Below are 12878 nucleotides of genomic sequence, written 5' to 3'. Positions count from 1 at the left end.
CCTATCCCAACGGAAGGGAGAAAAGGCCTACAACCAGTCATTAAGAGATTATTAGACAAAAAATTGAGCCCTGCATTTCACTTATAACACCCCCATTCTGTCAGTAAGGAAAAAAGAATGATGCAGGACTTGAGGGAGATTAATAAAATGTCCTCTCCTCATATCCAGTGGTTCCAGACTCTTACACTATCATGGGAAAAACACCTGAGGGCAGCTCATGGTTCAGTGTGATAGATTTGATGGATACATTTTGGAACTTACCTCTGGCTGAGGAAAATAGAGATGTTTTTGCATTCGAGTGGGAAGACCCAGAGACAGAGAGGAAGCAACAAAATCATTGGAATGTGCTTCCCCAGGACTACACAGAATCACCTAATCTATTTGGACAAGTTTTGGAAAAGATATTAGAGGAATATGAGTGTCCTGATAAAGAAGCAAAAATATTGCAATATGTAGATGACTAACTCCTTGTAGGGAAAAAGAGGGATTATTTAGCACAAACCACTATCAGGTTGCTTAATTTCCTGGCGCAGAAAGGGTTGAGAATATCTCAAGAGAAGCTGCAGTTTGTAGAAAGGGAAGTAAAATATTTGGATCACCTGGCAAATGAAGGACAAAAGAAACTGGATCCAACCTGGATTGAGGGGATTCTCCAAATATCAAGACCAAGAACAAAAAGGGAGCTCAGGAAAATTTTAGGGCTGGTGGGGTACTGTAGAAATTGGATTAATGAATATGTATTGTTAACTAACTGCTTTATACTCACTTGCTTAGAAGGAAAACCTAAGCAGATTGAGTGGGAACCTGGGGCACAAGAAAATTTTGAGGAACTAAGAAGAGCTCTAATGTCTGCCCCAGTACTGATATTACCATCCCTGGAAAAGCCATTTCACCTATTTGTTAATACTGAAAAGGGCGTAGCATTGGGGGTACTGGCACAAATGGGGGGGGGGAGGGCAGAGACATCCAGTGTCTTTTCTATCTAAACTCCTGAACCCCGTGGCAACAGGATGGCCCACAGTGTGGAATTAAACTAAGCATAGCACCAAGCCTATGAAGGGAAAAAAGGGATAGAACTTTTTAACATTTGCCAAGTGCTTTGCATACAATATATTTTTTTTTTTTTGATTCTGAAACTAATCACATAAAATGAGCATTTCTAAATGCAGAGAGAAATAATTGCTTTCCCTTTTCAAGATAAAATGACTTTAACAAATTATGTTTATAAGCGAGTTGCTTGTCTTCTTTTCCTTCTTTTGTACATTGTACCCTCTTTTGTACATTTAAAAAATGTTCCAGTGACCTTTTATGTGTGTATGTATGTGCATGCAACCAGTTGATACCTTGTTTCTCTTCCACCTTCTCTCCCAAACAAGGAAAACAAATAAACAAACTCTCTTTGTAACAGTTTTTTTTTTGGCTTGAGACAGCTAGGTGGTACAGTTGATAAGAGTGCCAGTAAGGAATCAGCAAGATTCATCTTCCTGCCTTCAATTTCAGTCTTAGACACTTACTAGTTGTATAACCCTGGGCAAATTACTTTACTGTGTTTGCTTCTGTTGCTCAGCTATAAAAGGAGTGAAGAAGGAAATGGCAAATTATTCCAGTATCTTTGCCAAGAAAATCCCAAATGGAGTTGCAAAGAATCAGTTATTATTGAAAACAATAGCTTTTTGAAAGACTTTTTTTCCTTTTTTTTTTTAAACTAGTGCTTATATCAGTGTCTGGCAAATAGTAGATGATTAATAAATGTGTGTTGAGTTAACTAGCAAGCAAAATTAATTTCCACATTTATCATCCTAGAAAATATATATTTCCTTTCCATTATCTAAGAAAAGGATAACATGCTTCATTGGTGGTTCTCTGGAATTCTAGTTGGTCACTGTGATGCAAATTGTGTCCTTTGACTTTTGGGGGGAAATTATGGGAGTTAACCCTGAAACTGTCCAAACTCTCCTCTGGGAGAGACCCATCCTCAGAGAATCAAATTAAGTAGTCTCATTCAGTTGGAAATCTTGGCCAGGGATATTGAGTTGAAGATTAGTTTGGAACCACTCCCAGTAGCTCAAACTCCCAAGATAAGTAATCTCTTTTCAATTTGAGATCTAGGCCCGGGGCATTGACAACATTGAGGGAATGTCATTCAATTTTGAATTGAAGCCCAAGCCTCAGATGGTTAATAAAAGACAACTCTGAACCCTGAAGCTTTTTAGAAGTCCTGTCTTGGCAAGCTGCCTTGCCAGGACTTTGCCCACTGGTGAAGATTCTCTTCTCAGTGTTAACCTTTGCTATCTTCCTAACAGGACCTTTTGCCCTAGCAAGCTGGCTTCTCAATGAACAATAAAAATCCCTTTTTGCCACACAGATTTCGGGTTTGCCAATTCTTTTGCATAGAATCTGTGCCTCAGACCAGAGGGGATTTCCCACCCCAATTCTTGCATCTCATGACAACTACCACTAACCTCATCAACTGCATGGATCAGAATTCTTAAATATTTCAAGTTTGTCTTACAATATTGATGTTATATAAACTATTTTCTGGATTCTGATTACTTCACTCTTTATCAATTTGTTAGAAATACACTCTTGACACTGAAAATCAGATATCAAGAAAAATTTATTAAAGAAGAATCTTAAGGAATTGTCTTAACATTTCTGGCCAGAAGCTACCATAAAAGGAGTTGCTATAAATATTTTTGTACAAACAGGTCCTTTCTTTCCTCTCCATGTTTTTTTTTTTTTTAATTTATGTCTTTGGAATATAGACCTAGCAGCATGCTGGATTAAAAGACATATACAGTTTTACTTGTCCTTTGAATAAAGTTTCAAATTTCTTCCCAAAATGATTGAATACATTCACAGCTCCACCAATAATACATCCCAGTTTTCCCATAGCACTTCCAACACTTATCATTTTCCTTTTTTTGTCATATTAGCTGATATTAGTCTGATTAGTCATATTAGTCTGATAGGTGATACCTCAGAGTTATTTCAATTTGCATTTCTCTATCAATAGTGATTTAGATAATTTTTCATGTGACTATAGTTTTGATTTCTTTGAAAACTGCCTGTTCATATCCTTTGATCATTTATCAGTTGGGGAATGGCATGCATTTTTATAAATATAATAATTCTCTATACATTTGAGAAATGAGGCCTTTATCAGAGATATTTGTTACAAATTTTTCCTCCCAGTTTTCTGCTTTCCTTAAAACTTTGGTTGTAATGGTTTTTTTGTGTGTAAAAAAAATTAATCCTATATTTTCAAAATTATTTATTTTACATTTTAAATATTTTTCTATATTTTATTTGTCTTAAATTCTTTTCTTATCTATAGATATGACAAGTAAATATTCTATGTTCTCTTATTTGTTTATTATATCACCCTTTATGGGTAAGTCATGTAAGCTATTTGTCCTTATCTTGGTATACAGTATGAGATATTGGAGACAGGAGGTCAGTTTTGAGGTGATGAGGTTCTGAAATCATTTGTGATAAGATGTAAAGAAAGTCCTCATTTTGGATGTCAAAACTTTTTTAGAATGGTTTGAAATTCTTGGTAATGAAAAGACCCTGGAAATAAGTAATCATTCCATTTCCTCCACAGTCTCTTTCTCACCCCTCAACACCTTATTAGCTTCTAAGGGAACAGATTTCATGCTTATGGAAAGACTGAAAAGGAACTCTTTACAATAAAGATTATGCTAGACTCTGGTATCTTTCCAGTCACTCTCTCTCTTTAATCTTTTAAACTTGCTCAAAATCTACTTTCACCTCTTTTTAATCTGGATCTTGCCACTAGCACTATACTAAAAGGTCACAGATGGCTTCTGGTGACCAGATTCATTGAGCTTTTGTTTGGTTCTCATCTTCTCTTCAGCTTTTGATAATCTTCAGTTTTCTGCTCCATAAAGTCAAGGACTGAATTTTATTTAAATTTATACCATTTTCTTCAGCACTTATAAATGTTTGTTAGATTGAATTAAATCTCTCTGAGCAAGAATGGAACAGAATGGACTAGTAGCATGATAAGTGACTTCTTCCGGTGATCAGAAAGTAGCTGAATAGCAGAGATGCAACTTGGAACTTCTATCCATTGGCCAGAAATTAAAATTTTCAGATTAGCCTAGTTGCTCAAGTTAGATAGTACTTGCTTTTGTCCTTAGATAGCATTGAGCCACTTTTGTAGGTAACAGCCAACATAACATCATGAATCTACAAAATATTATTCTTCCAGAGAACTCAAAGCACTCCAAACTCTCTGAACACGATTTTAAAGTTTGGTACTGAACCATACTATGAGGCATGAGAGTTCTGAAGTAGCACAACTCTGATAAACAATACATGCTGTTTAGAAAGGAGTGGGGCCAGGGTAGAGGGTGGACATGCAGTTTCCCACCCAATCCTGTAACACACAAAATACGAAACTGGGAGGTGGCTGTATTTCAACAACTCTCCCTCACTTAATTCAGTGTTAACTGAGTTAACTCAGTGGAATTGATGAGAGAATGGTTCTCTAGTTCACATATATACTTAGTACTTAGTATGATGAGGTAATGGTTCTCTTAAGTTCATGCATAATTAGTATGCTATAATGATGTAATGATTCTCTGTTAACTATCCTAGGAAAACTGTTTGGATGAGAGGCATCTATGTAGCCTCATCCCCCACCCCCAGCCTTCTTCTGGGTGGGGTTCCTGATTACTGTCCATAGTAACCTCTTTATTAACTCTACTTTTGTTTATTCTTTCTCTTTTACTAATATTTAGTCCTTGTATTTTTAATATACTTGTGAGAATTGCTTCTTCCAGACTCTGAGCCATGAAATTCCAGCTACTTGGTCAATATGAAATCACCTGAGACTTGATTCTGACATTCAGCACCGGACACTGCTGCCTACAACTGACTCATTTCCCCTTTTCAGTCTGGACTCTACTGGTAGGGCCAGCCCCTTGTCAGCCTGAAGCAGCTCCAGAAGATGAGACCTTCGTCCCTTTGTCCTAAATGAGTCTGGGTCTGGACTGCTGGAGGTGGGATATATATATATATATATATATTGGGGTGAGAAATCTTCAAACTGATAAAAAAAGGGGGTGGGGTTAATGAATGGGACTGATTGGATGAAGTATTTCTCAGTATTGAGTCTCATGATCCCTGTTTCCAGAACTGGGACCTTGGGAGGTCATTTGATCTCTGGAGGAATCAACTTTGAACCTGGAGATCCAGGAAGTTGCAGGGAGTAACGACCTCTGGGAGGCAGCCAGCACTGGTGACCATTGGTCAAGGATGGTTACATCCTTTTAGTCTTTTCAATGAGAAGGCTGGAGTCTTTTGCTTTTAAACCCTGGATAAGCTGGAAGCAGGTCAGGTTCCAGGAGCACATGGTGGGAGTTGGGATGGCTCCCAGGTGTCTCTGGGCCTCTCCCTGCAGGGATTAAATAAATGCTTTCTCTTTGTACTTGATGATGTCTCTGATTAGTTAATTAGGAAGGGAGTCTTGCACCCCACCTGTTCTACACAGTCCCTAATCAACCCCTATCCCCAAATTATAGAAGGCTAAATTTAAAAAAAAAAAGACTGTACTCAAACCTTTGCTATCTTTCTAATCTGGAAGCAGCCTGCTGAGGAAATGGTTTCTCAGTGAAAATAAACCCCCTTTTTTTTTTTTGGTCAAAAACCTCTCTTGCATATCAGGACTACAAATTCTTTCACAAAAACCTGTCACACCGGCCTGGGGATCTCCATCACTGTTAGAGTATCTCTCACCCCTCAACAGTTTCAACCTTGTAGAACCCCTGAAAGTCTTCTGGGAAGGTTTCCAATCTATACTTGGTGAATCGTTGTTTTAATTGAAGAAATAATGGATCACTATTCTTTACAGACTGTTTTTATCTAAGAGTTCAGAACAAAATTTTCATGAACACATAACAAGACAAACCAGTATCAGTGTTTGGATTAATATTTTAATAATTACACACTTTTTACATTATGAAAATAGGTCATAAATAGTGTAAAAATAATTCTGAAGATCAACTTCTCACAAACTAGGGATCTCCTAGACAAGCTAAAAAAATTTAAATAAAACAAATGGAAAATGAAAAACCAAGGCAATATTTTCAAATCAAAAATCAAATCCATGCTAGTTTTTTTTTTTCCTGATTCAGCAAAGTCATACATCAAGGTTAAAATGAAGATAAAATAAGTCATCAAAATGTAACTTTGCTATTATTTACATAACTGAGAAATCTAGACTTGTGTCATATTTACAATAAGACACTACATATATTCTTAATATAATCAATGACATGATACTGGTCCATATGAAGTTTTAACCATAAGCAGTATAAAGCTTGCCAAAACACTTTTTGCTTTTTTCTGCTGTCATGTATTGATGAAATCATCTGCTTTCTGTAATACAAAAATAACTGCACACAATGACAAACTTTTAAGAAAGTAAAAAATACAAATAAAAATATTTTTCCAAGGGAAAAAGATGGTCAGATACATCTTTTACAAATGTTAATAAATTTCACAGTATTCTACTTTCCCCAAACATGTACAGTAATAAAAAAAAATCCACAAAAGTGTTAACAATATGTAAAACATCCTCCATGAATCTAATTCAATAATATATCTGAGATGTGTGCAAGTACCAGCTGAATTATGATAAATTCTGATAATTTTGACTAAACATCAACAAATGATGAAATAAAAGTTCTAAATTCAGTAAGGTACTCCTGTTTAAGGTTAATCCTATTTAGCAGCATGATCAGCTTTTAAAAACCCTACATATAAAGGGGCATTATTTTTCATAGTATTCATTTTATATATAGTATATTAGTACAAACTCCACCAAATAAAAGTTGGGGATGATTCCCTACTATGGGTCTCTAGAAATTCAGCTAACTGAGTCAATGCTTCAAAGAAATGACAGGAGAAGCTTAGCATCCTTATTTCCTAATAACTTAGCAGAATTGTAGTATACGCTTATGAATGTTAATAATACTTTAGGTGTACTATTTTAATTGCAGCACACATCACATCATTAAATCTGTTGACACTTAATTCCAAGGATGGTTTCCCATAGCGAACAAAGTTTCTAGAGGTACCAAAGTTTTCTGTTTAAAAAATAAAAAAATGAAGTAAGACTTTATAAAGATCAAAGGGCTCTCTCCTAGACAATCTTGAAGATTTGCTGATAAAAACCAACCAAACAATTTGATCACCAAAGCAGTAGAGCTAATGAAGCTTGAAATTCTGGTATCTGTTTGCCTACCATGATGTTTTCATTTATTGGAAGGTGTCAAGACAGCAGAACAAAAGCATAACCCATTTCTGAATTAGTTCATACTTTTAGTAACATAATAAAACTAGAAATTGAGAATTTCAACTTTTCATGCTACATCAGCAAGATAAAGAATGAGTTCTGAGGGATTGAACATTTCAAAATGCTATACACAATATTTTCATATTTGCTGGCATGCTGATTTGACTGTTTTCCAAACTTGCATTTATACACTTTTGCTATTGTCAAAGAACATGTATAAGAAGACAGATATACATGTACTCTCTGTCTTATCAGAATATTATACACTGATGAGAAAATCACCAAAAAGAAAGGAAGTTTGTGTATAGCACCAATAACTTTTCATAGAATTTTTCATAAACATTATCCAAAGAAAAGGGGGGAGCATATATCCTCAAGCTATATTGAGAGTAAGATAAATGAAAACCAAAGAAAATGTATATGTATATTTGTGTTCTTTGTTCAAGCATAGGTAGTACACGTCAACTTGGCCCCTCTAGACAGGGACTGTATTTTGGTTATTGATTGGGGTAAGTGTGGAAGCTGATAAATGAATATAAAAGTAAGAAATAAGATAAACCATGAGATACTGAAAAAAAATATATATATATGTTCTATGTGCTACCATGTTCACAGGTAAGTGAAACATTGTGGTAGTTGGAAGGGCTGGTCATTGAATCCCCATCACTTCAAGTTTGCCTATTTTTAAAAAATTACCCCCTTCTTCAACCCTCAAGCAAACTGAAGAAGGCTGTCAAACAGACAAGATATGTCCCAAACTTACTTCCTTTCTTTGCTCTTCCAAGAAAAGTTATATATTAGCATTTAAACAGCCAAAATAGTTTTAAAGATACAATAATTAGTTCTGTTTTCAAAGGATCTTCTCTTTTTATAACTAAACTAAGCTTTATTTTTATATTCACAACTTCTTATATGTATTCCTCCTCTGTCCACAATATCCCTACCATGTATAAAATATCTACAAAGAAAATTGGCACTTTTCCAAAATCTGTATCCAAGTGACTAAATCATTAGATCACACTGCAAGTCATTCAAAGAAACCTTCATGTTAACAGAATGTCTTTTTCAGTAAATTACATGGATAACTACATCTTTTGTCGCAAAACAGAAATTTTCTTCATTTGTAGATTGGAAAGAAAAGTCTTAGATGAGAATTTGAGTTGTCCTCCAGGTATATTTATGCCTGTATCCTAGGTGTTCTCCTTGGGCTGAGAAGTACCTTTGGTCATATTCCCAAATACACAGAAATCAAGTTCACAGCTTTCTTTGTTCATTGAATAAAAACTAGAGTTATCAAATCAGTTACAAAGTTATATATGCAGATATATTGGAACAACTACTTAAAAAAAAAACACAAAAAACAAAACAAAAAACTTTATTGAAAGCCATCCCAATGGGAGAAAAGATAAAGTTTCTTTGTGTTTTATTTTGAATCTATGCAAACTCTAAAGAGTAATTCATCCCCATTCATTTCTCTAAAAGAAAAGAAAGAAAAAAAAATAACGAGGATGAAATCTATATGTCAAAATCTTAAAACTATTTTCTTAAAGATTCCAGAGCTCTAGCCTATAGAGGACTCTGTTCAACACTGGCTTAAGACCAATTGCTTCAGACAAAGAAGGCCCTCTTTGCCTCCATCATCTAAGTCCCCTCCATAGTAACCTAAATCATAGTACAGAAGATTAGATGTTGCTCTTCAAAGACTGACAAGAATACTGGCCAGGCCTGGGGGTGGGGGTGGGGGGGGGGTGGAATGCTATTGAAAATGTTACCACTGAGATGAATTAATCCATTAATCCATTGGTTTAATTACCAGGCTCAGCTAATTCTGGAAAGAAGTCAATGAAGAAATAAAAGGGATGGGAGGGAGGGGACAGGGAGGGAGAAGACATTTGGTATGATGATCATTCTGTTACATATTGCAAAAGAAAGATCATGGATTCCCTCTGAAATACTGGCAACTGAATAAAAAGTGAGATGGAGATCAACTGTTTTTCCTTTCTGTTATTAAAAATACAATGCATGGAATGAGAACTTTCTCATGAAAGGAGACATACTCGGGAGGGGATCTGAATTATAGCACAGCTCAAAAGTTTAGACCTTCCTCCACTGAATCTTGTCCTGAGGTAACCTTTCCATTTTGAATAGGCCAACCATCCAAGAAATAGCCTGAGATGGTTAGGGGCTTTGGAACAAATAGGTGGAAACAGACGTTCCATTTATGAAAGAGCAGCTCTATCTCTGACATCTTTCTGGTAGCTCAGATTTGGTCTGTGGATAAGACAAACATTCAGGTACATAACCAGAATTATGAAAGAATCTGAAAATAGACAAATCTTAGCTTTAAATAGAATCATAAAGAATAGAAAGCAGTTCTACATGGTTAGCCACGCCTGGACATGTTTCAGGCAACAAGTGACCTTACATAGTATATATTTACTATATGAAAAAAAGTCAACAGGAAAGCACTGAAATTATAAAAATGAGTCACTTGGATGTTTAATATTTAACAGTGAAGAGTCTGAGCCTCTTTTTTTTCTTCTTGTTTTTGTTCTTCTCCTTCTCCTTCTTCTTTTCTTTCCAGCTGTCCTCAGTAGAATAGATAGATATGACAGATCAACAGTGTCATAGTGCTGGAGAGGAGAGAGTGTCTATTTTTTGAGTATGAGAATATTTAAAGGTTTAAAAAAAAGTAATGTTTTTAGAAATGGGCTCACATGATTTGAAGAACTTCTAGTGCTTCAAAATTGGTCACAACAAATGTAAAAGAAAATGGAAACAAAAATATTTGGGAGGGGGGTAAGTGTACAAAGAAAAAATGATGGTCAAAAGAAAAAAAAACAAAAGAAATGAAAATATTGTCAGTTTTTAAAACTCTGCAGAAAATATTAAACATGAATTGTTTTTCAAAAAATACACTGTCAAGTCACATTGAGACATGGACTATCCAGATGAGCTTGGCCATTTTACTCTGTAGGAGAGTATACGATTTTCACTTCTCTTCTTCAAGGCATGTTCTTTCTTTAGCAACTCAATTTTGTCAAATGGTAATCACCAGTTGTCTCATTCCTCAAAGAGAAGATTTGTTGATTCAAATATCTTCAGCTTCAGACAAACCACTGGCCATCTCTGTCATCTTTCCCAAACACCCATATTTTCAGTTGTGAAATTTTTTTAAATTAAAAACTATTTTGTTTTCCTCTGGGTGTTTGCTTTTGTAAACCTCTTCCCTACTCAGTCACATAAGAAACAGCATATGATGTTTAACTTGTCCACCTTACACATCTTCACTGCCAGGAGTGGTACAAGGAAAACCGTTGGTGGGCAGCAGGCATGATACCTTGTATTTTTTTTTTATCAAGGTGGCCTATGGGACCCCACAAAACTGGATGCTGTCACTCTGCAGTCAGAACTGCAGCTCCCTCAAAATATAAGACCTTTTGTTGTTCTTGCTCCACGAACTTATCTCTTTTTGGCAATAAGCCACGGTGTAACCCCCTTGTGAATAATAAAAGGAAGAAAAAAGTTCAGTGACCGGGATCAAAGATGTTAGCAAGCAATGGGTTAGCATCAGACAAGCAGGCTGGGCACACACTTCATGCTCTTTTAGTTTATCTCAACAGGTTGGTGGGGGCGAGTGTAGGTCAACAATGGTGGCCAAGGTGAATGTGGATGAGAAGATACTCAGCTCTACATACAATCAATCAGTCAGTACCATACATTTCATAGCTGTTAGTCCATATTTGGTCACAATTTCATGTAAACTACTAGTTCATGGAAGATAGTATCCATGGCAGTCCAGTGGAAGGGAAAATCATGGCAGGCTTACTCTCTATCCCTGCTATTTCCACATGGCTACGTGTCGTTATACCAGAGAGCTCTCAGTCTATGTGTTTTCATGTTTCTTTCCACATGGTTTCCTGTACTGCCTAACTTCAAATGTAAGTGAAGAAAAAATGTACACATGGACCAATTCAAACAGGTAGAAGCAACTACCTGTAAACATATTTCAGGCTTGTAAAATCTATATTTCATTTTTTCAACCATAAATACAAAATGTAGAGCATTATATATACAACTTCATGCTTGTAAGGTTAGATTCATCACTGCAGGGAAACAAATAAAAACAATAAGTAATATTAGTAGTCTGGAAATTAAACCATAGAAAACTTAAATTAATTAAACAACAAGTTAGGAGAACAGAGATCATTGTTTATCAACTAATCCCCACTTGCATTACTTCTACAGCAAGCTTCTTTAAGAAAGCTCAAAACTAGGCAGACAGGTAGTACATTGCATGGAGACAGGGTTTGGAGACAGGAAGAGTTGAGGTCAAATAGGATCACAAATACTTGCTAATCATGTGAAGCTAGGGGAATAACTTGAGCTCTATTTGTTTTAGTTTTCTCATGTATAAAAAAGGGATAATAATAACATTTGTCTCCCAGGGTTGTTATGAGGATAAAAATGAGATTCAATTTGTAAAGCACTTTGTAAATCTTAAAGCTCTAAATTAATTTTAGCTATTATAACTGAGGGCAGTTAGTTGGCCCAGTAGATAGAATGCCAAGCCTGAAGTCAGGAAGCCTCATTTTCCTGAGTTAAAATCTGGTGTTACAGAAGCTGTGTAACCCTGAGCAAATCACTTAATTCTTTTTGCTTCAGTTTTCTTGTCTGTGAATGAATTGGAAAAGGATATGACACATCACTTTGCCAAGAATATCCCAAATGGGGTCACAAAGAGTTGGACACAACCAAAACAAATGAACAACAAAAATGATTATTAATGAAATCCTATTTCTGGTTTAAAACCAAAACTCTTGGATATATTCAATGTCTCCAGCCCTTTACTATGGTACTCTAACCCTCTAGGGAGCTATGAAAACATCTGTCTTATATGAATGGGTTATCATTTCCTTTTTTCTTTGAGTAATTTGTAATAAAAACATCTCTCTTTTAGTCTATGATTTATGGAGTCATATATAGATAGTAGAGAAAAGGTATAACATGGCAAAAGTGCAGAATTTGCAATCTTAGTCACTTAGTAATTGTGTGATGTTGAAGAAGTCAGTTAACATCTGGATTTGATTTAATTATCTCTAAGATTCTTTCTAGCTTGAAATCTATGATCCTTTTATCTATTTGAAAGGATGTGATAATTTCCTGCTTCATGGCTTCATTTACAATGGAGACTCGTGATTGCCTAGACCTTCTCATGCCTCTCCCTCCTCATCTTGACTAGTTGGCTTTTTTTTAGCTTCCTTCAAGTTTTGCTTTAAATAGTGCCTTCCCTTTGAGAGGACCACCAATTTATTCTATATATTACTTGTATACTCATTGTTATTTGCTTATTATCTTCCCCTTAGATTGGGAGCTTCCTGAGGGCAGAAAATTTGTTCTTAACTTTCTTTAAAGCTTTAACTTTCTCAGTGCTTGGTAGTACTTGGCAGAATGTCTAGAACACTTAATGACTTGTGTGATTAAACCATTCTCCTATGTCCTGTTAGAATGTAAGCTGCTTGAGAGCAATAACTCTAACACACACACACAC

The 12878-nt window shown here is 35.6% G+C and overlaps 1 protein-coding gene across 3 annotated transcripts in view; it reads right to left on the bottom strand.

The window, feature by feature from the left end:
* Window positions 1–5949: 5949 nt before the first annotated feature.
* The window catches only part of COL25A1 (collagen type XXV alpha 1 chain), a 528728-nt gene continuing 521799 nt past the window's right edge, over window positions 5950–12878 (bottom strand). For all 3 annotated transcript variants that reach the window (XM_031943399.1, XM_031943400.1, XM_031943401.1), the window contains one exon: window positions 5950–11433. In XM_031943399.1, coding sequence (XP_031799259.1) covers window positions 11431–11433 — 3 coding nt within the window. In that variant the 3' untranslated portion in view covers window positions 5950–11430. The remainder of the gene's footprint in view (window positions 11434–12878) is intronic.

The sequence above is a fragment of the Sarcophilus harrisii genome, chromosome 6 (genome assembly GCF_902635505.1).
Source record: "Sarcophilus harrisii chromosome 6, mSarHar1.11, whole genome shotgun sequence".
Taxonomy (NCBI): Eukaryota; Metazoa; Chordata; class Mammalia; order Dasyuromorphia; family Dasyuridae; genus Sarcophilus; species Sarcophilus harrisii.
The sequence above is the reverse complement of the archived record's forward strand: the minus strand, read 5'-3'. Positions and strand labels throughout refer to the sequence as shown.